Here is a 26,227-nt window from a genome sequence, read left to right as displayed (position 1 = left end):
CTGGCTTATCTTGTTCAGGAAACCAAAGCTGCTAGCTTTACGAGTGCCAGGGGCCTGTTATGTTCAGAAGACAGCTTCCCTCCGGGCCTCCCCACCTCTTGCAGTTTTCCTACCCCTTGTGATGGTCTAAATAAGTATGGCCCCCACAGAATCATGAGCTTGAATGCTTGGCCCATGAGAAGTGGCACTATTAGGAGGTGTGACCTTGTTAGAATGGGTGTGTCCTTGTTAAAGGAAGTGTGTTGTTGTGGGAGCAGGCTTTGAGGTCTCCTGTGCTCAAGCTCCACGCAGTGTGGAATCCAGTCCCCTTCTACTGCCTTCAGATCAAGATTTAGAACTCTCAGCTCCTCCAAGATCAAGTCTGTGCGCACAATGCCATGTTTCCCACCGTGACAATAATAGACTAAACCTCTGAAACTGTAAGCCAGTCCCAATTACATGTTGTCCTTTATAGAAGTTGTCTTGGTCATAGTGTCTCTTCACAACAATAAAACCCTGAGACCCCTCTCTTCCCAGGCACATCTCCATTTCTAAAACCAGGTTGTGTCACTCCAGGCACAGCCGAGCCTTTCTTACTGTTACCATCTATTCTCTTCTCCCCTCCTCTTCCTCTCCTCTTTTCCTCCTTTCCCAAGTACCACATTCCACAGAAGAGGGTAGAACCCACCACATATCATCCTGGAACAATGCCAGAGATCTGCTGACCCTCTTGGCTAGCACACTGCTCACTGACTTATCAGCATCTTGATAAGTGCCTGCTGAACAAATTAATAAATGCACAGCCTTTCTTTATCTGGGTCCTTTCAACTCTCCTTGCATAAACTTCTGTCTCCAGCAAGCCACATTTTTCTCTGTTGAAGGAACCTGCTGAATCATAGTGGTGCCCAAATGTTGGTGACAGTAATGCCAGTCTGGAGGGTGAGCGTGCCAGAACCTTCTGTGAGACTGACATCTCGCTATAGTGCAGGGCTTGGGTGTGGGCTATTTTTTCTCTCCAAAACATGAAGATAGATCCTTCCAACATCACTCTGTTACTGAGATCTGACTGTGGACTTATTCTCTCCTCAATGTTTGATGTGCAGAAACAATAGAGAGTCATTTAAAACTGGCCACTGAGTCTACCCCTCTTCAGAGCCCACAAGGCTCAGTGTATTCTTATGGGTATCCCCAAAGGCTGCTTTACTTCTCAAATCCCAAGACTGTTATGATGGAAACACACCCAGGCTCCTCCAAGCCCAACCACAAGAGAACCCTACCAGCAGGAAGAAAACTTCTATTTTTGAGATGGGGTTCTACTGTGTAGTCAGGGAAGACCTTGAGCCATGATCCTCCTGCCTCAGCCTCCCTAGTACTAGGATTACAGTCATGCATCCAGCTCTGTCTCCTTGAAGTTCACATGCCAAGATCCCAGTCTGCTCTAGAAGACTTAACACTGGCAATCTCCACTGTTTTCCAAGAATATAAACCCATACTCCAGGGAATTGTATTCACTCAGCAGTGTCCACCAGAAGTTGAAGTGTAATTGGGACAATAGACAGTCATTGAAGTCAAGTGAGGATAAGAATAGAAGTTTAATACAAGTTTAAATGAAAAACTAAAGATATCAGGGTAACAGTATGGCTTTATAGGATACTGGGGAACTATTGGAGGGCCAAGAACATACAACCTAAAACTGTACAGACACCTGCAGTGTTAGGCTGTGACGCCATCCCCAGGGGCCTTCACTGTACCATCCCACTAATACCTCCAGTTTCCAGCAACTGAAACAGAACACAGGGTTTTCCCATTACTTTTATTCCTCAGTGAATTACAGAAGCTGGTGTTACAGCTTGTGTTGACACAGAGTCAAGGAAGGCACAGTGTTCACTCAGCTACATGCAGCCCATCAGCACCGTGCCACTAGGAGACTAGACTGCTAACAAGCTTCAACATCACTCGCCTGCCTGAAGTACGAGGGCCCCTCTGCTCAGCTGTCTCTGTAGGAGTGCTTCAAAGCTGGTTTTACAACCAGAGGCACTGGGACCTCCAGAGATCCCTGTTTGCAACCTACAAAGTTTAGGTTTGTGATATAAACCTGTTCTTCGAAAGCTTCCTGGATGGCTTACATGAACAATGGGGCTCACAACTGACTCAGAGCTCTGCTCTGCCATTTTCTGATGGAGCTGCACGGCTGAGAAGACACCACAAAGGACCACGAAGAGACTTTCTAAAGAGCTCAAAATGACTCATTGGGTGACAGGCACTGAGGTTTTCACGAATGTCCTCCTGCGCAGTCACAGTTTGGGCACATCACTGTCTTTCCCCAGGTGGAGGATGGCCTTATTTTCCAGAAGTTCCATCTGTCCGCTGCTGGGACTCACCAGGTTGTTCAGCATAGCTCTAACCACCGTCACCACAGGCACAGCGTACCCACTGGCCCAAGAGTCTGGCAGAGAGCCGAAGAATTTTCTAGCCAGCCATTCGCCTGGACGAGACTCTTGCCTGTCACACAGTAGGACTCTAGGAGACAGAAAAATAGAGGAAGAGATGGTATGTCCATTTGGACCATGTGAGATACTTCAGATTGAGTCCGGTTCCCAAAACCTGTCAACTGAAGCCCAACCCCCAAAATACCTGTATTTGGAGATGGCCCTTATGGAGTAATTAGAGTTAAGGGATATGGAGAATGGATACGGCTGCTGTCCTTCCAAGAAGAAAGGATACCAGATATCTTTCTGTTTATGCACAAGCAAGGCCATGTGAGGGCTCGCTGAGAAGGTTGCAGTGCCTACAAGGAGGAGGGGCACCTCAGCAGACACCAACCCCAGTGACACCTCTATCTCAGACTTCAAGAAAATCACTTGGTTCATGTAGTGGTTGGAAAATTTGATTTCATGCATAAAGGGGGTTAAAAAGGCAAAAAAAAAATCATTAAGTGAATAAAATTTAGCATGTAAGGGGAAAAAATGCATGTACCAACTACTTCCAGGAAGTTCCAGATGATTCTAAAGCAGCCCCAAGCTACTCTGTTTTACAAAGCTGAAAGCTGGGTCCTTCAGAGAAGCAATTCACCACTAGCTGACCTTGTTCACAAATGGATGAACAAGATGTTCTTAGCTGTCAGCCTCTCTGCTTACTCCTGGCAGCATGAAACTCACCCTGGCCGAAACACTGAGAATCGATCAAACTTTAATTCTTCAACCTTGGCTTCCACTTCTCCCTGTTAAGATTTGAAAATAATAATAAAATCAGTGTTTGATCAAGACCAGTGCACTCAGATAAAGCCTGATGGGGGGTCACTGGGGCTTGAAGATAATCTCTGCTTCCGCAGCTCACGAGTCTCACCTCAGCCCCAAAGAACAGCCTGAGCCTCAAGTCTGGACCTGACAGAAGAGGCCATTTAATCCTGGCACAATGACAGTGATCTGCTATTGGTCAAAGTGCAGAGAGTAACTGTCAGCGGAATGCTCAACCACAAGTGGGACATCGACGTCCCATTGCAGGTGAAAAAAGGCAGAAAGACTGTAAGAGACAGAGGTTAGGGTGGGCCTGAGCAACAGTGTCTTGCGGACATGATCAAGCCAGGCAACATTCCAGCATGGAGGTGGCTATGGACAGCTGATGATGTCTAGGGGTAGGGACAATGAGTTTTCTTTAAGATTATGGCCCCTGGTAGGTCAGCCACGCTCCAGGGGCACTCTCGTCACTTATCGATGTCAAAGCAGATCCAGAGAGGGTAAATGAAGCATCAATCCAACCCCTTTCGGTTCCTCCTCAGAGCTCCAGGCCTACGGTCACCTTTTCAGTATACAGGCAGTTGCAATGGATCAGAAAAACATGGTGGTCAGGAGATGAGCCACCACCCAGTGGATCATAGATGACCCTCTGTGCCAATCACTTCTGAGCATTTGCAACCTCCACCCAGATCTCAAACAAACAAACAAACAAAGGTGAAATTATAAATAGAAGATGCTTTAAATTAGAAAGCCATGAATTTTCACACCAGGGATGTAATCAGAGAGGCCAGGGGAAACTACAATGTGACATGTTCTTCTAGGTCCACTCAGTAAAGAGACCAAGGCAATGAAGAGAGTAGACATAAAAACCAATAAAATATGGAGCCGAGAATTCAGGGTGTCACCTGAATTACAAAGCGCCTACTCCATGTCCAGGGGAGGACTTTTAAACAAGTGCCTTTAACCTGGGTGGCCAGAGGAAAGCCCCTTCTGCTGCAGGTATTTAGTCAAAAAGCAAGTGTGCTTCTGTGAAAGGATTTTACACTGAAAAGTCTGTGGCTTGGTAACCTCTGAACACTGTTCTTGTCTTAAAGGCAGATGACCGTGTCCAGAGACATGGAGCACAAAACCAGGTCTTCCCTCCTCTACCTCAACATTAGGAAATGGAAACTTCTAGCTAAAATCAGAAATAGTCAGGTATTGTACTGGCAAAAGGCATAATTCTGCTCCCTTGTTCACAAGAAAAAAAAAAAAAAAACATGGAGGGGAAGTCTCCGCAGCTGAGAGGCCAGGCATCCAAGGCCAGGTTCCGTCTGCTCCACCCACTTTACTGAATAATCCGTGGAGAACAGAAGTGATCTTTTAAAGCATCCCTGCCTTCTAAGTATGTTTCTCCCAAAATGGTCCATACAGCTTTGAAAAATACACAATATAATGTGTTTAATAGTTTTTAAGAAGATTATACTAGTCACTTAGTATTATCAATTTCCCCACAACTACGGCAAACAGAACACTCACAAACCTTTACTTGTAAGTATAAGAAACTGCTGGACTTATCGGCCCCCCTGGAGGACAGCAAGTTGAAATGTTTGCACCCTCCTGCTTTCGCCAGCTCTGCAGACTTCAGCACATAATCTCGGTCAACACGAACGAATCCTTCCTGGGGGCAAAAGAACATGAGTTATTTCCTAATGCTACACACTCGTGTTAAAAGATGATTCCCCTTCCCCGGGGATAGGCGGCGGCTGGGAGGCCTAGGGGAAATGGGGTTCTAAATAAAAAGCATTTAAGTCACAGTTGAAAGCCAGGCTTCTACTCTGGGAAAGGCTCAACTGTGATTCTCCAGAGGGACACAGCAGCATCAGCAGCAAAGATGAAGGGCAGTACACCACTAGGATGACAATGAAATGTGAGCGGAGGAAACAGCAAAGTCTCAATGGCAAGCCTGCTCCTGTCACACGTGTTCCTCCCCTTTCGTTATTACTTAGTTATTATTTATCTATAGACTGATTAGTTGGTTGGTTGTGTGGTTGGTTGTGCTGCTCATCACTGAATTCAGGGCCTCATCTGCCATAAGCAAACACTTTGCTTGGAGCTACCATCCCAGCCCATTTCTTTGAACAATTTTATAACTCTGCTTTTTCTTTTTTTTCTTTTCCCTGCATCAGCTCCACCATGGTGGGTTCTCCAAAGTATCACACAGGAACAACCAGGCACTATGAGAATAAGGAAGTCAATATCTAGTTTATGTGGAGCCTCTACAAAATACTTTGGGTTTGATACGACAATGCATTTTCAAATCTTTAAGAACTGGCAAGCAAATAATCAAAAAATGTTAGAAAGGGACCTAACAAAAGGCCTTAGTGGGAAAAGATGCTTTGCCACCTTGAACCTGTGTTCCACTTCCAAACCTGTGTAAAGGTGCAAGGAGGGAACCTGCTCAGGCCTCTGTTAAGTGTGCTTGGCTTGCTCACTAACACACACACACACACACACACACACACACACACACACACACACACACTTTTAAATGTTTAGAGAGGGCTATTGTGAGTCTGAAGAAAGCCTGAGTTACAAAACCCAACAAGGTTGGAGACTCTCTCTCCCCACCCTACCCTAGGTTCAGTCCAGTGAGGATAGTGCTGAATCTTCATTCTTAATTCACATCATAGGGTCAGTGATAAGAATTCAGAATGTAAAATATATTCATCCAAAAATACCTGAATAAAAAGGTAAATCCAGTTACGATTCAAACAGACAAACAAAAACAAAAATGGAACCACAGGGTAATGGGGAAAAGGGGAGAGGGTTACCCCAGAGGCTCACTGAAAGATGCATGCTTTCATACCCCAGAGTGAACTGAACCCAGATCCTCTGCAAAAGCAGTTAACCACTGAGCCATGGCTCCAGCCCCAGGTCTTAGATCTTTATGAAGGAACTGTCACTATCGTCACTGGTGCAGTTAACTCACTCACCAGTTTGACCTATATGCTGACTCAGATTCATATTTCTGCTTCTTAAGATTAGTGTGAAACAGCCAGGTGAGGCAGTGCATGCCTGTAGTCACAGCACTTGGGGAGCAGAGCAAGAAGATCAGGGTAAGTCTGAGGTCACCTTGGTTTTCATAGCAGGTTCCAGACCAGCCAGGGCTAATAGCAAGACCATGTCTCCAAATACAATAAACAAATCGATACAAAAACAAACAAAAACAAACAAACAAACAGTGAGGCAAACCAAATTTTAACACTTAGGGAAAGAGAGAGTAAGAAAGTTGATTTCTTGATTTCTCAAAATGGACATGTTACGTATACTAAGAGTAAACAGGAAAAACTCCACACTGAGAACGAGCCTCCCAGGGTCTCTCTCATATGTCTTTCCCTTACTCTAATTAAAAGCAACTTTAATAACTGCTTTGTTATTCACAATGCATAGTTGGCTAGTAACATACATTCTGTCTTGCCTTAGCACAATGCTTGGATTATTATAGCTGTCTGTGTCCCAATGCTTTCTTCTTTTTCCAGCAGTTTCTTTAAAACTAAGAAAGGCTCAGCCAATCACAAACCTGCAGACCGACGCTATCTCTCTCACTTAATCCAGGGCCAGGAGAGGGATAATTTGATTAAACTGAGACTCTAATTTATTTGGCTTTAGTTCTGGATCAACCTCCCCTTAACAGAGTGCTGTCGCCCCCAATTGTTTGATGGGAATTAAAGTGACATAAATACCATGGACTCTTTCAAGCTGATTAGTCAGCGAAGGCATATCAATACCTCCCCAGCCATCAGGCGCTAGCGTCCTTCCTTTCACCAGCCCAGCTAGCAACTGACAAGAGCTCCTTGAAGGACCAGCACCCACGCCGACGTGTAGACCCCCGCCCCCAGCCCATCATCCCGACTCAATGGGCTCTGGTGACAAGGTGCCCACACCTTTCTCCAGGGCTGTTCTCCGGACAAAGCTAAATATTGTTTTATTAGCAATCAATGGCTGTTAATCCCAACCGACTTCACAAATCCTCTGAGCCCTCAAGCTCATTATAAATGCGCACTTTTTCAAGCACACTAAATTTTAAATTTCACTTCCTTCACTCTGACGCTGTGGCCTTTTAGCTGCTGAATGAGATACTAAAGCAAAAGGGTCAGTGGCTTCCAGGGACTCAGAAAACAATCTGAAGTCTTTCGGAATGCCTGGAGACTCCACTGTGTGCTAGGTATGGGGGAGGGTGGCATAAGGAAGAGTCTAGTTATACTTAGAAGAATTATATGTGGCTTTAATATCACACATGGCTTTATTTAATATTACTCTTGTTCTTGCTCTCTACTGCTCAAATTAAAAGCAGTAGAAAAAGAAACTTCAGAAGCTATTCTGTACCCTACAGACAGTTTTGTTTTGTTTTTTCTGAAAAACTACCTCACTGTCTAACCACACAGAGAGAGAGAATCCAGGTCTCTCCTTAGAGAGTATTAATTCCATTGTGCTAGTGAGTCTTCAAATCTCATAGCCCATGTGTCCTTCTCTAAGATGGTGAAACTTTCTAGAATAAGGAATTGGGTTTCCACTGTAGATTTCTTTACCAGGATCTACAAAAAAAAAAAAAAAAAAAAAAAAAGCATATACCTAGGCAGAGATGTGCTCAGAGACCACAGACAAATTCCCCAGATACTCTTGAGACGTCTTAAAATACAAAAACATGTCTTCACCAGCCATGATGGTATACACCTTTAATCCCGGCACTTGGGAAGCAGAAGCTGAATCTCTGTGAGTTCAAGGCCAGCCTGGTCTACAGAGAGTTCCAGCCAGAGCTACATAGAGAAACTCTTGGAAAAACAAGAACAAACAAACAAAAATGCATCTTCTAGCCTTTTTTTTTTTTTTTTTTTTTTTTTTTACCAATATCTGAAAACTAATTAGCAACACTAAAATTCTGTGGCTCTGGAACAACTCATCTTTGTCCTTTTCTTCTTGCTTTGAGATAGGATCTCATGTAGCTCAGGCTGGCCTCAAACTCACTTATGTAGCCAACAATGATGTTGAAGTTCTGATCCTCCTGCCTCTGCCTCCCAAGTGTGAGGATTACAAGGCCAAGAACAACTCATGTCAAGAAGTGTGATGGTTTGAGTGACAAATGTCCCCCATAGTCTCAAACAGTTGAATACTTGGTCTCAAATTGGTGGCACTGTTAGGGATGTGACCTTTTTGGAAAAAGTATGTCACTGAAAGCAGGCTTTGAGGTCTCAAAGTCTTTCACAATTTCCAGTAGGCTCTGTGTTTTGGGCTTGTAGTTCAAACCCTAAACCCTTAACTTGCTGCTTTAGCTGCCAAGCCTGCCACCTGCTGCCTCTGCTTGGCCATCATGGACTCTAATCCTTTAAAACGATAAACCCAAATAATCCCTTCTATAAATTGTCTTAGCCACAGTGTTTTACCGAAGCAAGAGAAAGGTAATTAATACAAGATATCTAAGAACTGATAGTATCGGAGAACATTCTGGAACAACAGTCCAGGCTCTGCCTGAGGATTAAGACCTATTACTGTGTAAATGGTCTCAGCTGTGATTCTGTTTAGGGTTCTTGCTCCTTCACCTCTTTTCAGTTCAACAGTAAATCAGAGTGAAAAACAGACGCTGATAGATGAAGAACTATATTATTCGTGTGTGTGTGTGTGTGTGTGTGTGTGTGTGTGTGTGTGAGAGAGAGAGAGAGAGAGAGAGAGAGAGAGAGAGAGAGAGAGAGAGTGTCCTGGATGGCATCTCCCTATCTGATGTATAGAGATGAGAGACAGCTCTTTCTTAGAGAAAAAGCATAGAAACTCAAGCCAAACAGCCACTGAGGATTCCTGGGCCCATCACTGCGCTCATTTCAGTCACTCTGCAGGTGAGAGGGAGCTTCGTGCTAGACAAGGCGTGCTCAGCAGACACTAACCTACATACTCAAGGCTACACAGCTACCTGTTTTCCCAGAGGACCTGTGATCTGTGTCCTTGGCACTATCAAGGTCCTCACCATTTCACAAGCCTCCTCCAGAACATCAAATAAAACAATGGTGCTACGAACAGGTCTGGGCATCTTATCCTGGAAAGGAACAGGAACAAATATGCTGGCTATGAGGGCCCTGCTAACGCCTACCGAGATCTGCCATGACTGCACAGAAGTGGCCATGGATGACATGAAGCATAATGAACTTGGCTATGTTCTAAACAGACTTTATCTATGGAAACTAAAATTAGAACTGACTGTGTTTTCATGTGGCATAACATTTTCAGGCACTTAAAAATGTTTGTTGCTCACAGGCTATACAAAAATTGATGGTTAAGTGGCATTCAACACCCAGGCTGGATTATCAGAGTGTATTATTGGAATCAGAAGCCAGGAGATTCTACAGATGTTTAATAAATGCTGCAATGGCTGCATTAATCACTTTAACAGGATCAAGAATTTGACAGTATCCACAAATCTGGACTGCAAGAGTCCGCTGCTAATAGGGGAGACACATGAGGGGGTGAAACCACCCAAACCTGACACCCAAATCCTTCTCATACTGCACTCAAGGGAACTGCATTATTCCCAGCAGTGTCTTTGACTTTTACTATTCAAGGCACGTTTGCTTTCCAAGGGGATCCCAGCCTTCACTTGACCAAGCAAGATTACTAGAACTACAGCACTTGGAAAAGCAGAAGAAAATGAATTTAGCTCCATGCCTCCCAATACCAAATCTAACAGGGAAGCAAGACCAGCTGTCTCAGATCTCCCAAGGAACCTGCAAAATAGATTCCATGCTTCTTAACCTCAGAGATGCTCATCCAGCCTGTCTGGATTGGGGCCAAGTCAGAAAGCAACTGCACCAGCTACACAGCTGTGGCCTGTGAGTGTGGAAGGAAGGTAGCAACTAAGCAGCCACTGCTGGAAGAAACTGGTTTCCAAATAGCTGAAGAAAGCTAAGACGTCTGCCTAGCATCAGTTCTAATGGAAATCCATGGGTTAAAAAATAGTCTAGATCCTAGCCCTGGTATCTCAGCATGTAATCTTACTTGGAGAAAGATCATTGCAGAGTTAATTCGTAATGATGAGACTGTACTGAACAAACTGGCTCCTCATGCAATGCAATGTCACAACTCGTGTCCTCATAACATAATATGGACACAGACACATGCACATAGGGAAAAGGTCTTGTGTAAAGACACCCATCAGAAGACAGGGGAGAGCCTAGAAGAGAACACTTCCATCAAGGAACCACCCAATAACACCCTGGCCTTAGACTTCTAATCTGCAAAGCTGAGAGGCCACACAGCTGTTTACCCAATGCTACTTCGTTAGGGGCATCTTTGGAGCCTTTCCACAAAGGCTCACAGGGGGACTAGCCAGCTACTCAGAGGATCTGAACACTGAAACAGAAACCAACCCTTCTCTAAGTTTTTCTACTAAAGTCTCCAATTGTTGAGGCAAAAAGTATTCCTGTAACAAACAACTACTGAAAGAGATGAGTTTTGAGATGCCAGCAGTTTTGCAGTGTCCGCTTGGCTAGTCCTTCTCCAAAGAGGACTAGTGACCCAAAATCCAAGCAGGGATGCGCTCAGAAAGCCACAAGCCCCTCTGAACTATGATTCCTAGCCATTTAAATTACTGCAACCTCCAAATGGCATTATAACTCTGAACCTAAATTAGCCTTTTCTTTCTTTTTTTTTTTTTTAAGGTCTCTGCTCTTTGCTTTGGAGACAGGGTCTCACAAGCTCCTGGCTAGTCTCACACTTACTATGTAGCCTTGGATTCCTGGTCCTTCAAGTGTTGGGAATACAGGTACAGACCACCACACCAGGCCTTAAAAGACCTGGGAATGTGGGTCTGACACCTAGGGCCTACAGAAAACAAAACAAACAACAGATGAATCGGTATGCAGTGTATTACTAAGGAAAGATAGGCGGCAGAAAAAAAAAGAATATCCTGGAAGTTTGGAGGCCAGCTAGCTTGAAGCATGGCAGACAAGGTGGGAAAGATTTCTTTTCTTTCTTTCTTTCTTTCTTTTTTTTTTTTATAAAAAAATTTTACTTATACGCTGTAGTTGTCTTCAGACACACCAGAAGAGGGCGTCAGATCACTTTGCAGATGGTTGTGAGCCACCAAGTGGTTGCTGGGTATTGAACTCAGGACCTTTGGAAAAACAGTCAGTGCTCTTAACCACTGAGCCATCTCTCCAGCCCCGTGGGAGAGATTTCTAAAAGTTGTCCTCCACATCTGCACCCTAATACATAAATCTGAGTGCACATGCACACCGCGCACGCGCGCGCGCGCGCGCGCACACACACACACACACACACACACACACCACACACACCTTTCTAGAAGCAGCAGCACCTATCTTCCCTGCCAATAGCCTCTTGATCCTTTACTCTCTCAGTTCTGAGACTACTTGCCTGGCTATTCTTTGCCCTTTTGTATTCATTAATTACCTTGATCTTTTCAAGCTGATTTTAAAGACAAACAAAAGGCACTGAGAGGCCTAAGAGATAGGTGGGAGCCACCCTGACTAAAAACCTATTTTCCTCTGGTTAGAACTGCAGTTTCAGTGCAGACATTTAACATTTTCCCCCAATATCATAGGACATTTGCTTCACCCTATGCTCAATGCAGCAGTTCCCTTTGCTGAGTCATCGCCAAACCCAGGCTGGAGCCTGAAGCAGAAAGCTGCAGTGTGCTTTTGGAGGACGCGCTTATTATGACTGACCCAGGACAGAAAGGACCTCACTACCTGAGCAGGAACAGGACCCCTTCTGGAGGAAGAAATGCAAATTCTTCAGAAAGCAAACTTCTCTGTAATCTAGTTCCTACCCCTGAGCTTCCAGGTTGGAAGCGTACAACTGCACAGGACACGAATGTCCACCTATGCTGGAAACATTTGTAGAATTGCTTTCTGTATCACCAAGAAGCCTAGAGAGACACAACAGAGCCACTATTCTGTTGGTAGAAACCCGCAGGTTGTGAACTACTACTGTAAGCGGGGCTGGAGAGATGGTTCAGATGGTCCTTAATCTGTTTTCAGAGGACCTGAGTTCAATTCCCAATATGCACTCTAGGAGGCTCACAACTGCCTCTAACTCCAGTTCCAGGTAGCTCCATACCTCTGGCCTCCATGAGTACCTGTAGAACACACATACATACACACAAATATACACACACGCACACACTCATGCACTCACGTGCAAGCACACACAGATACACACACACACTTTAAAAGATAAAAATAAAATCTTAAAAAAAAAAAAAAGCAACAACAACCAAAAAAAAACTAGTGTAAGTCACTGCAAAGGTTAATGTTGTCAACTTGACCTGACTTAGAATCAAACCTCTGGGCATGTCTGTAAGGAGTTTCTGAATTGGGTTAGTTTGAGGTGGGAATCCCACCCTAAATGTGGGTAGCACTATTCCATGAGCTGGGGTTCTACACTGAACAGAAAGAAGAAAATGAACTAGACCCTGGCATCATCTTTCTATTTCCAGACTATAGATATGATGACCAGTTGCCTCACGTTCCCACCCCAGGTCTTCCTCACCAAGCTGGCCTGGGCCTTCAGGTTGTAAGCCGCAATAAACCTCACCTTCCTTAAGTTGCTTTGCCAGGTATGTTGTCACGGTAATGATAAAAGCAACTAATACAATCATTATAGCAGAATCAATGTCCTACGTATTTAATAGATATATAGAGTCCAGCAAGCAACTCCTGCCAGAGGAACAAACCATATTCAAGATCTAAACTGAAAAAGATATGTAAACGTTTGCCCAGGATCTATATTATAAACCATGACTTTTAACTATGCAGTAAATTTTAGCTTCTGGATAGGGGCTGACTCAATTTAGTACACCATTAAAGAGAAAATAAAATGGATATTAAAGCAGTTTTGCGTCAGTGAGGGCTGAGTCATGCCTGGGCTGAATCACTGCTGGTGGCTAAGTCATCACGGGGGCTGACTGAATCGTGCCTCTGGGTTCTGATGATCCAGCTCCCAAGTTTAAAGGACAGCTTGAAAGAAGGTTGGAGCAAATAAGAGAGAGAAAATGCTTCAAGCCTAAAACATTTATTATGGAAAGAAATATAAAACTTGCCACCCACAGCATGAGCCAGCCGACTGCTTTTGCCCAAAGACTGCTGGCTGCTTCCCTTAGTCAGGGGACGTTGCGATGATTATAATGTCTGCTGTAGGCTCGATCACGTAAATACTTGTGATGTATCCGGCATTCAACCTTAACACAGAGGCTATTACGTAGAGATGATGACCCTATCTGAAATATCCCATGTGTAATACAGACGGGACAGCAGATGGACTCTTAAGTACATTTTTACATTTAAGCACTGCAGTATGCCCCAGGAAAAAAAGTAAGCAAGAAAGGAATCCTTGAGGCTGTAGAAATGGCGCAGCAGTTGCAATCTCAAAGTGCTTCCACAGGGGACCCACAGTCAGTGCCCAGTACTACCTCACCAGCGCCTGTAACTCTTCTGAACTCTGTGGGCACCTGAATTCTCAAGTGGACATCCTCTACACAGGTTCACATAAAAGAAATAAAGTGAATCTCTGAAAGAAAGGAAGGGAGAAATCCCTGAGTCCTGGCCAGTAAGAGAAAGGGGTTAATTTCTTCCTCACCGCTCCGGCTTTTCTTCTGGTGGTGCCCAGGCAACAGAAGCCAACGTCATGACCTTGAAAGGCAGAAGCGTAGTCATCCAGCTTTTCAAAATCCACCACTTCTTGATTCTAGACAAGGAAGAGCACAATGGCATATAACTCCACACACTTAAAAAAAAAAAGAGACAAAACACTTTGAGACGTAAAGAATAAATGACAAATGATTATCGGAATCTCTAAGCTCAGAACATCAAATTTGCCCAATTCCCCCTTTTCCTACCCCCCAAAAAGTTAATTTGGAGTTGAGGGTAGATGGCCACTCAGTGGCCAAGTGTTTCCAAGATACAGGTGAAGCCCTGGGTTGGGTACTAAGCAATGAAAAAAATGCCATCAGAACTGATAATCAATGATTCACATGTATGTCCACAGAACATGTAACTGCAGTGGAGTGAGTCAGATTTCAAATATCAAGGTCACATGTACCTTACCTTTGGGAAAACAAAGATAGCCTTCTATACTTTACCAGAAAGAAAACCATTTGGGTAGGATGTGGAGACAAAATGGTAATTAGAATCGAAAAGCAAATCCAGCTTCAAGTCTTAGGCCTGGTACATATAGATATACCCTTATGGCAAAGCTTTTATTGTTCTCATTTTTTTTAAGTTTGTTTTATGTGTATGGGCACTCTGTCTGCATTCATGTCTGTGCACCACATGTACATACTGTCAGAGGGGCCCAGAGGAGGGCATTCTATTCCCTGGACCTGGACTTAACAGACAGTTGTGAGCCACTATGTGGGTGATGGACACCTAACCCAACCTGTGGTAATTGCTGATCATATGGACGTCTCAGTTTTGTTCAGCTGTAATGTCTTGGTGCTAATCTTCAATTCAATTCATGAACTACACTCATTAGAAAGAGCCAGAAGGAACCTGAGACAAAGGCATTTTCTTAGGACTCTTGCCAATACCTGTGAGTCAACCTCTGCAGCTGGACAGCTCCTCCTCAGCATCTCCCTCCCTCCCTCCTTCTCATTCTCTCTCTCAAGGCCAGACCGGCCTCCAGCTTGCACATAACTGAGACTGACCTTGAGCTTCTTTGTCCTGTCTCTATCTCCCAGGTGCTAACATTACAGGTGTGCTCCACCAGATCCAATCATGACACACAAGAGACTGAACCAGGGGCCTGAACTGCCCTGAGCGACCCAGCAAGCACTCTATCAACTGAGCTGCATCCTTACCCATGTGTTCTCCTCTATGGTATTTCTAACGTCCGCTGAAATTGGCAAGCTAAGAGAGGTGCCATTGGCAGAAACAGAGGCAGAGGATCTGAGTTCAAGGCCAGCCTACCCTAGTTAGAGAAACCTAACTCAAACCTAAGCCTAAGAGTCTAGGATTGACATCAAAAGTGCGGTGTTCCATCATCCAGGAGTTCAGATGAATTCTTGGGCTGTCACTACCTTCAGTTCCTTCTGAAGGATTTTTCCTGGCATGGTATATACTATACTAAAGAAAAATTAAATTATTAAACACAGCCTCGTTAAGAGGAGTGCCACCAAGACTCTGCTCTTAAAGAAAACTGCTGTCTTAGGCTCCACTTGCCAGGAACCTCCGCAGGGTTCAGGAAACCAGACTGGTTCAGTTCATCCAGCACCCACCTGAGCAATCTATTTTATTCAGCCAGTTCAGGTGCACCAGGCATTTGTAAAACAAAACAACCAGGAAGTTGTGGAAATCAAAGACTTGTACTTTCAAGTGTGCACACCAAGCAAAACGTGGGGCCCATGGGAGGACTGCCTTGAGGTCCCAGCAGCACACTACACTGTTTAATTTGCTGCAGTTGATAGGTAACTCTTGTTTACTGGAGACCAGAATGGCCACGACTCTCCAATTTAAGATACTTGGGCATTATTACCAGATGGAAGTCCGGCATTACCATTTGCGGTAACTTACAAGGAAGGCAGTATGTGTTACAAACACACAAGTCTGGGGAGTTAAGCGGGGGTGCGGGGGTGCGGAGGGTGCAGGGGCGGGGGGTGGATTCTTGGTTGGGAGAAAAGTTCTTGTCATACTTTTCCATTCTGATATCGTGAAACACACATGTAGGCAAAATGCACAAGCAGTGCGCTCTAGGAACTACAAACAGCGCCTTTCTCTATCATCCCCCATTCCAGTCTAAGTTCCTAACACAGGACAGCAATGCAGGGTGCTATTAGTATAAAAGGCAGGCCTACAAGTCAGGCACAACCCAGGGATTGATGGAAGGGTTCTTCTAGATCAGTTGTGCCCAATTTTGATCATTTGTCCGTCCCTACCATCACCTGGCAACGGTCAGCCTTTAGATACGGACACCTTCCCCTCAGCAAAATGATTGCGCCTACATTCCCTTTTAGCCCCAGCTCAAATACCCACCACATTTTTATAAGCTTCCTCCTCGAATGTTAGCTTCCTCCGGCCAATGAGCGTTACTTTGGAAAACAAGTTCTGTCTCAGGATTTCTTTTAAAAGTACTTTGCCGGTTTCCCCGCTGGCGCCCAAAATAAAGACAGATTTATTCTGCATCTTGAAGTCTTCCCGAAGCTTCGGCAGTGTTTCTTTGTCCACCATGCTGGAGAAACAACACCCACGGGTACTGTCTCAGAGTGCTAGGGGACACTCTTTACCCTGGGGAACAAGGGTTGTTAACTGTTGGGCAGAACGGACTCACTCTACAGTCTCAACCCTAGGGAAGTGCTGAGTCACACGGCTAGGGGCGGTGGCCAATCCGGGCACCTCACAGGTGTCCCTACATCACCAAGCCTCGCAACCCACGGTAACCGGGCCCGCCTGGGCAGGGCTGCAGGGCCCGGCTGCATTCCCTACCGGGGGGTTACCTGGGGGCAGCCCCGGACCCCTCGTCCCCACGCTGCAACAGAAGCATTGAAGCCACCAGCGCGGCTACCACCGCGCCCAGCATCGTAGGACCGAGCATCGTTCTGCCTGCAGCCCCACTGTCTCCCCTCCTGGCAAGGATTCCCCCAAGAGGTTCAGCCGGAGCTTACCCGCCGCGGCGTCTTCCGGGTGACAGCGTGCTCGCGGCCCCGCCCCACCGGGGGCCGGAGCTGAGCGCGGGACCCGCCCCTGCGCGGAAGCCTCACCCAGGGCTCGAACCACTCCCCGGGGATGAGCTGCAACGGGGCAGGGGATGTGGGGTTGTGCTTCACCCCAGCACAGATCTCCTCCCCCTCTCCCATAACCCTCTTTGCAGCCGCGTTCTTTCTAACCATTTAGGGCTAGAGCTTTCAGGTTTTAGCTAAAAGGCATCCCAGACTTGACTCTTGGCCCCCGAAGTATAATTTCCTTCACGTATTGGAAAGCATCATCTCACCTCCCACGTTTAAAATGAGCCCCTTCTCAGGCTGGGGAGGCAGCATGTAGCTCAGTTAATCAAATACTTGCCTGGCATACATGGAACCCTGGATGACGATGGATGTGGTGGCACAAGCATGCAATACCAGCAAGAATGATCCTCCTTGGAAACATAGTGTGTTCTGAATTCTAGGACACCCTGAAATATATGAGCTTCTGTCTCAAGAGCTGGGAGAGCTTGGTGTTGGGGTAAGATCAAAATATATAAACACACACACACGAAATTGTCAGTAAAGTGAAACATTAAAAAAAAGTCTAGCTCCATTTAAACACTAGGAAAAAGGAAAAACAAAACTATTTCTTGCCTCTTTAAGGACACATATCTTATTCCCTCAGGCTGGCTCCTTTAACTAGTTTTCAGGCTGATCTCCCTGCCCAGGCCCCCTTCTGGATGGTTAGGACAGGAAGAGTTTCCAAACCTGATCCTGTGGTTTGATCTTCAATTCACAACAGGATCAGGATCGATGGTTAGAACACAGCTATCCACACTGGGTGAGCCCTGGATTTTTGGATGCATAGAGATTAGAATGATATGACTCTGAGATATTTTTTAAATGCATTTATTATTTATTTATTTATTTATTTACTTATTTATGTGTGTGTGTGTGTGTGTGTGTGTGTGTGTGTGTGTGTGTGTGTGTGTCTACAGGTATCATGATAGGTGTATGAAGGGCAAAGGGCTCCTTGCAGGTTCAGTTCTTTCCTTCCATGATGTGGGTTTGCCTGATCTAACTCAGTCTCTCCCAGACCCAAAAACCTGATGATCCTGAGCAAAGAAGAATGGGCTGTGAGCATGACACTCCATCGCTCAATCTAGAGGTCAAATGAAATGTACTTTCCTGCGCCTTGCTGGTTGGGTGTTATTATATGAAAACCTGGCCTAGGCATGGCATACAAATACTTCCTAACAAGTTTTTCCACTCTGGTGAGCAATACAAAGATGCAATGAAGACTAGGGGTGGAGCCCAGCTAGGCAAGGACAGGGAGCTTAGGCTGATGGATGGTCCTGTGAGCCTCTGCCCTGGGTTGCCTGCCTTAACTGCTGCCTGTTTGCAGAGGCTCTACTGAGGCCTTCCTGTTTATTCTGCCTGTAAAGTCCTTTTATGACTCACTCTAGTCAGATGGACTTCCCCACTGGGCTATCACAGTGCCAGGCTGTCAGAATGTATAGGCTCTGCCATGCACCTTCTCAGAGACTGTCATATGAAAAGATACCCTCAGATCTTGTCAGCTCACATGGGGGACCCAGGTATTAAGTCCCTTATAGAGATTGCTGACCACAGCAAGCTCATTCTTTCTTTTTCAAAATTGTGATGTAGTATACTTAAAACAAAATGCTTGGGCCCTAAGGGTTCAGGTCATGATTCTAGAACATTGTATACCATGGCTAGGTACACAGCCCAATGCATGTTACCCCAGAACATGCCTTTGTTCTTCTACTTTGGAGACCCCTCTTCACCAAGAGGCTAGAACTTTCCAGTCTGATTAGTTTTGCTTGCTCAAGAATCACAAGGCACCTACACTTGTATCTTAGGGTTTGGTTTTGCTTTGTTTGTTTTATCTAGTTTATGGGTTTAATATCCATTGCTGTTTATAGGGCTGTATAATAAATTCCACGAGCCTTATTTGCTTCATGAGCCACTTCCTTCATTTTTAAAAAAATTGAATACCTGGAGAGATGGCTCAGCAGTTAAGAACACTGATTGTTTTTCCAGAGGTCCTGAGTCCAACTCCCAGCAACCACATGGTGGCTCACAACCATCTGTAATGAGATCTGATGCCCTCTTCTGGTATGCATGAAGACAGCAATACATAAAATAAATAAATACATCTTTAAAAAAAAAAAACATATAGACCAGCATGGTGGCACAGGCTTTTAGTCCCAGCACACAGAAGACAGAAGCAGGAGATCTCTGTGAGTTTGAGGCCAGCCTGGTCTTCAGAGCAAGCTCCAGGACAGCCAGACTTCCATAGAGAAACCTGGTCTCAAAAAACAGCAGCAACAAAAACCATGTAGGGCTGTCAAGAGGGTTCCACATGCAAAAGCACAAGCCCTTCATTGCTGAAGGAGAGAACTGACAATGCCAAGTTGTGCTCTGACCTCCATATCATGCCACTACATGTCCACCCCTTCCAAGAAAGAAAGAAAGAAAGAAATGTAATAAAAATATTTTAAAACACATATATTTAAAAGTGTGCCTTCCACCCATCTTTGTCCAACTTGAGTTCATTTTTTGTGGCCCTGGAACTGTGTCCTGTGACATGTGGGTCAGTTAGCCCTGAATGTTTCTTTGTGTGTAGCTGTTCTATGGTGCTCTCTCCTCCTGCCATCCTGGACTTTTCCCTGGTAGCCATAGCAACTAGAACACAGCAACACAGTGGTAGCCTGGTCTAGGGTAAAGATAAGATTAATGAGGATATTAACACTCCCCAACAGATGTTTTAGTCTCGAGAAGGACTCCATGATGTAACTTCATGAAGTCACCTCCCATGACAGGGTGCATCTCTGTAGTGATACTGCTATGGGGAGTCACCCCCACTCCTGCAAGTAACTCTACACCTCCACTCCAATAAACTCATCAGTTTCACCGAGTTGGACTTTAGTAAAATCACACCTGCCTGTCTTTTCTGCCCTTTGGTGGTAAATAGAAAGAAGAAATGAATACTGTGGTTGTGTCCCACTGTTCAGGAAGACTAGATTAACCCACACCCTGCTTGTAAACAGGTTAGGTTTGCTTCCATTTTTTTTTTTTTCTGTTATAAACAAGAATTTGAACTTTTCAGCTGCAATCTCGCCATGGATATGTTCTCATTGTTCTCCCAGGGCGGGTGCACCATTTCACATGTCACCCATTTGGTATCATCATTAGTCTTTAGCGGTCAAACAGCTCCCCTGTTATCATCCTTTGAGCCAGAGCTCTACACTGTGGCACATGCAGATGCCCATTTTGAGTCTGCCTTTCCCAGAATCACTTTCAAGCTGACTGTGTGACTAAGGTCTCACTCATGAGACGATCCATAGCCTCTCTTATGTTGGTTTTCCCATTTGTGGATGAATGAAGACAATGATCTAAGCCTCAGAGCTTCCACTGGGTCCTCATGAGAGGGGTCCATAAAGCATCTGTCCTGTGGTTCATCAGAAACAGAGAATGGCCATTAGCAAAGATCTCATTGCACTTGGATGCTGAAGCACACAGCGGGGGTTTCTGTTCTGGCTACTCCAAGTTAGTCTCAAGAGGGACTCCATGATGTAACTTCATGAAGTCACCTCCCATGATAGGGTGCATCTCTGTAGTGTATTTTCCTAAAGTGCCACCTCTTTAGGAAAATAATGACAAATGAAACTTTAGAAAATAAAGTTGCCTGGGCTTGCCCTTGACTGACGAGCTCAGGATCACTAAGAGTTTGTTGTTATTTGTCTTCTGTTTCCAAAATGTTTGTGTGTCTCTCTGCGTGTGCAGGACATGTGTTTTTTGAATGCCTGAAAGAAGCCAAAAGAGGGTATTAGATTCCACAGAGCTGGAGTTACAGGCAGTTATGAGCTGTCTGATATGCTCTGTTTGAAGAGTATTATGTACTCTTTATCACTGAGCCATCGCTCCAGCCCAGGACCAGCTGCTTTTAAAGCTGCTGAGAGGAGTTTGCTACTCAGTTAAATAAGAACTTCCCTATGGGAGGGGAAGTCATTGGTATCTATTTCCTCATAGTAACCTGAAAGAAAGAGTCTTCTGCTTAAGGAGTGAAAGAAAACTGGGCTTTAAGTCTTCCACTTAAAAAGAAATGTAAAAAACATGCAACAATACACAGCTCTGTTTAGAACTTTATAGATTACTGATTTAACATGTGTAGCTTTTGAAGAGAATTAAGAAGACAGAAGGAGAGCGGGAGAGAAGAATGGAGGGGAGGGAGGGAGGGAGAGAGAGATCGGTCTTTTTGGAAACACAGTAGACAAAATCTAATTTACAAGTTGTACAGGAAGGAAATTCAGACAGATGAGGGAAAGACCAGGGCTGCGGAAGCCATCACAGTTTTGACATGACACTGAGTAGCTGGCGTTCAGGCAGGAAAAGCTAGTTCTCCAGGGCATGCTCACTGTGTAAGCTCCCAAGCTCCTGCCAATTCCCAGTAAACACACTCAGATAGTTCTGCCTCAGCTGCTCAGGAGTAACTGCAGATATCAAGCACCAGAGGGCGCCAGAAGAGGCCAAACTACTCACTCAGATACCCAGGTGGTCCAAGATGCCTTCCAATCTCTATTTATAAGGAAGCTTAGAGTTGTTTCTCCGGGTTAACGTAAGGAACAATTATGCGTGCGAGTTTAGTGTCTAATACTTTCAGTATGAGCGGGGTAGTTCATAAGTAAATAAGCAATGTGGGAGAGTTCAGAAAGCAAAGGGATGGCCTCTAAAGCATGCGTGCATTCACTCAGCTTTCTGTGTTCCTCGTTGTACATTAAATACCAAGGATAGAAAGACAGGTGGAATCACATTTTCTGTTGAACCCATTTGTAACAGAGATTTAAAACTTTAGGCTACTTTGGTAATTTTTTATTTGAAATTCTTACACCCTTACCTATTAGACTCTTTAGGGGAAGTATGTGATGATCGAGTCAGGCAAGCACACGAGGTTTAGGCTGGGACTCTGTTTGGTTCGGTTTATGCAGCCCACCCCCTTCTTGTAATAATGCATTGGTAGGTTATGCCCCGACCCATAGGCTCTATGTATACATTCCATCCAAACAGGTCACCTAGCAACCACAGGACTCCCTCAAGCCCTCACCTACAAATAGGTGGTTGGAGGAGGGGAGCTTTTTCTTACCCCTGAACAACATAAACATTTATTCACTTCTAGCAATAAGATTCAAACAGTTTCTGTTCAAATGTATTCCCAGCTCATCCTATAAAGAATAGAAAGTTCAATCAGGCCCAAACCAGCTTTGGATGCATGCACAATAAGGCAAGTGTGTCTTTTAGTCACTTTTTAGGGAGAGTCTCTATTGGCCATCGTATGCCAATGCATAATTAGGAGTGCTTATGATTAAAATTAGATGCCTTATGGGGTGGAATATGCACAGTAGATGAAATGATTATACAACCTATCAATCAAAATAGAGAGCCACCCAAACTACAAACCTTAGGGACCAGAACCTCCTCCCTGTGAAGCCAAAACAATAGCTGAGTATTATTCACACACTTGGTCCTCTGTCAGTTTTGACAGTTGTACCCCTTTCTGATCTTTACCCAAAATAAAAATATCTCGCCGCTTCTCCGAGTCTCTGCGAGCCCTTCTTTTCAGTTCTTTGGAAAAGAAGCCAAGAACATGCCAACATCCAGGCCAGACCCTGAGCACATGTGACAGTCAACACAGAGGGCTTTGGAGGGAGACAGCTGGGCCTCAGTTTCACTTGTGCTGATTTCTGTCACCCTCCTTATGTTCTGGGATCCTCGTCTGTGACTAGCTCTTCCCCCACAGGTGCTGTAAAGATTAAGTGGATAATTCATGGAGAGTGCTTGAAATGACGTCATAGTTAAGAGCCCAGGCTGTATTATTCTTCAGTACTGCCTAGGCTCAGGAATCCAGCTGCAAAGACTCACTCCCACTCTGTAGTGAGTCAGACCTATCTGACCCACACAGTTTACAGACAAGAAGACAGAATTCTGCCACCTGCTGGCTGCGTTAGCATAGTGAAGTTCTTTGAACTTCCAAAGCCTATAAAGGGGACTGAATCCTCCCAGCTGTGGCAAGAATTAACTGAGGTAATAACGTACATGAAGCTCCCTGACGTAAGTACACATGTCAGTGCTCACCTCTCCGAGCTGTGGTACGGCTTAGTTGCTTTTGCATCGTGGTCACCATAATTTCTGACAGAAGCAACCTATTCCTGGAGGCTGAGGATTTCAGTCCACCATCCCGGGAAGGTACAAAGGTGCAACTCAGATGGTGGTGACTGGAGTGTGTGGCAAAGACTGCTCACATCACAGTGGACCAGGATGCAGAGACCAAGGCCAGAGCCACAGTCTGGGCTACAACTTTCAAAGGCCAGTCCCTAGTGATCTCATCCAACCAGATGGGTCATACCTCCTGAAAGTCCCACAGCTTCCCAATACAGTTCCAGGGGCCTGAGGCTGTGAGGGATATTTCAGAATCAAACTAACTTTCACTGGAGCAAACTATAACCTGGAAAGAAGCTGGTTCCACGTTTTACAATCATGTTTCTCATCGAATCATATCAATGATAAACTGCCAAGTCTAGGCCAGCAGCACTCGAGGGGGAGCAGGGATAACTTCAGAGTTTATCTCCAACAGAGATGGAAACACCTATAAACCCCTCCCCCATATAGTTTGCCTTGTCCTTTCCATTGAGGAGTATCTGGGGACTGTGAGGTAGACAGCCAAGAGGAAGGGCTGTGGAATGGCCCTTGAGATAGAGTCCCTGTAAATTCTGAGATAAGATTGTTTTCCTAGTAGAAGAGAAGGTAGAGGAGGGTGAAAGGATGGGTGTCCACGCTTGCTGTGAGCAGAAGCTTGTGTGGTGGGGTGTGCCTCTCACTTGAACTCCAAGAAGACAGGACTAGTCCAGCTTAGGCCACTACTGTGTTACCACCAACCACACTGGTGCCTGGCACTAAGTAGAAGCTCAGTAAATATATCATAGTATTCTTCACAACATAGAAAATGCACACATCCTTGCAGTCGAAACAATACTTTTGGAGGCAGAAAGATCAGTTTTAGCATACGTGCTGCCGAAACGAGCACAGAAAGATCAGAATTCAAGGTCTTCCTTGACTGTATAATAATGAAGACCTCCAAACTCGGGAGACCCTTACTCAAGTCTCAGGAAATCACGGCTACCCCAAAATCACAAGACACCGTACCTGGATGCAATCAGCAGAGGTTTATTGGGGAGAGTTGGCTAGCCAACAGTCAAACTGCTCATCCACGCAGGAACAAAGTTTACCAAAAGGCCAGCAAGCTGAGAGGCTTTTTTATAGCACGGGGTGGGGAAAAGGAGGAATTTTCATGCGGTTACACATGATTGGTTGTTTTACAAATTTTGAACATCAGCAGGCTATAATACTGGGAAGACCTCAAGGGGGGAGGGGTAACCAAGAACAGTGGAAAGTTAGCTACTTCTTGGAACCACCCAGATGATTTGCATCTTTCTCTGTGGTCAAGAATGTGTCTTCTTGCTTTGGGCTTTCCCCACCCTGAGGCTTGAGGAATGTTATTCCAGCAAGTGTCCTCTGATTCAGGGATAATGTCCTCCACCCAGAATGTATCCCGGGGCAGTGAAGGCCTGAAATCTTACATTCAGTTCCGCCTTCTGGAACTTGCATTCTTTTGCTCAGGTCTAGGGTAAAGAAAAAGCCTGTATATATTTCATAAAATGGTTTTTATAATTTTTCACTCTATAATATAGCAAGTTACTCTCCAGAAAACAAACAAACAAAAGCAATTTGGTTGATGGAAATTGAGATTAGAACAAGTTGGCCAACAAGACATCTTAAAATTCTAGTAAAGAAAGCTTAAGTGTCTCTGTCTTTGGTTTTATGTAAATCTGTTTGTTTGACTTTGGAAGAAGTATTTTTTTATATCTTTTTGCCCTTATCACTGTAATGAATTAGGGCTGGGGCTGTGTGTAGCTCAGGGGTAAAATACCAGCTTAGCACACGTGAGGCCCTGTGTTCCATGCCCGGGATTGCAAAAGCAAACAAATGATAAATACATTTATTTTCTGAGGTTTGATATTGCCGTTTAAGAATACCTCTGCTTTGAATCGCTGGAGGCCCTGCTTTTGGTCAGACTCAATTCTTCTCACTAGATCCAGCTAACATTGATTAGTGGTTCTAACTGACTGAGTAATTATAAAGTATAATGCCAAAATTCAGTCAGTTTCTATGCCTGATAAATAGTACTGTTTCCCCTGCAAACATCTGAGCTCTTAGAAACCTGCTGCTCTGGAGTCCTTTTTTTCAAAAATCACTTTTATGCAGATTACTGTTGAAGAGAGCAATGAAGGGGAGAGAAATCTCAGCCTTCGAAGGAGAAAGCGACCAGGATTCCGGCTAGGACAGAAGCCCTCTTATCTGTCAATAGCCTTTTAGAATCTCTGTTTAAATTTAAAACTAGCCGGCTAGCTGGACCCTATCTCTGAATCTCCATACCCTATCTCTGAAGGCTCTTTTAGTCTAGATAAACTAATGTTTACCTGTCCCCTTTATGCCTACATATAGATTATATAGAATATATTATTTATAACATTAAGTATATATGCACTAATTTAAATATGATATTATTTGAAGCAGGAGTTAGGCTGGGCGGGAGGAAGACTTATTTTAATGAAAGCCTGCTGCTGTAAACTCTGCTCAACACTAGAGGGCAGCGCAGTGCTAATATTTCAGCAGCCAGGCTGGACTGACTCCCAATGTTAACATGCAAAGTTACAGGGTCCATTTCAGATCATCCTATTTACAAGGTTGTTAACAAAATTAATGTCAGAAGGCCTTTTATTATGAAAACATTAAATATTCACAAAACTAGCAAAACTCCTGTTAGAATTCTAACCCCACCTCCACACCCCCACCCCTTCATGCTTCTTAGTATGTCCCGCTCCCTAACTTGTGTCTGGCGTATTTTTTTTTTAAGCCACCCTAGATAGACATCATGTTACTTTGTCCCTGTCTGCTTCAGTTGCTACCCCTGCAAGATATGAAATGTTGGGTTTTGTTGTGTTTTTCTTTTCATAAATACAAGCTGTTAATAGGTGTTGATAAAACTCCTCTTTATGAACTCCCAGCCAATCTATAATCAAACTATTGCAGTTGTCTCAAAGATTGCAGTTGTCTCAAAATTCCCATTTTGTGGCTTTGTTTGAGTCAGTAATCAAAGAAGAATATTCGGATACCCTATCTCTGAAGGCTCTTTTAGCCTAGATAGACTGATGCTTACCTGTCCCCTTTATGTCTACATATAGATTATATATAGAATATATTATTTATA

General features: G+C 44.6%; 1 protein-coding gene across 3 annotated transcripts; it reads right to left on the bottom strand.

The window, feature by feature from the left end:
* Positions 1 to 1,552: 1,552 nt before the first annotated feature.
* Htatip2 (HIV-1 Tat interactive protein 2) lies at positions 1,553 to 16,933 on the bottom strand. Of its 3 annotated transcripts, none has more exons than XM_034494712.2 (6): positions 16,861 to 16,933; positions 16,232 to 16,483; positions 13,842 to 13,949; positions 4,738 to 4,875; positions 3,138 to 3,199; positions 1,553 to 2,499 (listed from the first exon to the last, which is right to left on the bottom strand). In XM_034494712.2, exons 2-6 carry the CDS (start codon positions 16,424 to 16,426, stop codon positions 2,274 to 2,276), a joined length of 729 nt encoding a protein of 242 aa, XP_034350603.1. In that variant the 5' UTR covers positions 16,427 to 16,483; positions 16,861 to 16,933; the 3' UTR covers positions 1,553 to 2,273. The 3 variants fall into 3 exon arrangements, with proteins under 3 accessions (XP_034350603.1, XP_076791091.1, XP_034350597.1); XM_076934976.1 differs by having other exon boundaries at positions 16,232 to 16,427; positions 16,861 to 16,925; XM_034494706.2 differs by lacking the exon at positions 16,861 to 16,933 and adding an exon at positions 16,693 to 16,854 and having other exon boundaries at positions 16,232 to 16,427.
* Between the last annotated feature and the right edge of the window lie 9,294 nt (positions 16,934 to 26,227).

This window comes from Arvicanthis niloticus, chromosome 1 (assembly GCF_011762505.2).
Source record: "Arvicanthis niloticus isolate mArvNil1 chromosome 1, mArvNil1.pat.X, whole genome shotgun sequence".
In the NCBI taxonomy this organism is placed as follows: domain Eukaryota; kingdom Metazoa; phylum Chordata; class Mammalia; order Rodentia; family Muridae; genus Arvicanthis; species Arvicanthis niloticus.
This window is presented reverse-complemented; position numbering and strand designations above follow the sequence as displayed.

Bases quoted from the DNA above. Each gene is read 5' to 3' on its own strand.
- Htatip2 (XM_034494706.2), bottom strand. From the start codon at position 16,790: ATGCTCGGTCCTACGATGCTGGGCGCGGTGGTAGCCGCGCTGGTGGCT. The intron at 4,876-13,841 runs GTGAGGAAGAAA...TTTTGCCCCCAG, and splicing joins CCAGAAGAAAAGCCGGAGCG to GAAGGATTCGTTCGTGTTGA. The intron at 2,500-3,137 runs GTGAGTTTCATG...TCTGTCTCCTAG, and splicing joins TTCTCAGTGTTTCGGCCAGG to AGTCCTACTGTGTGACAGGC.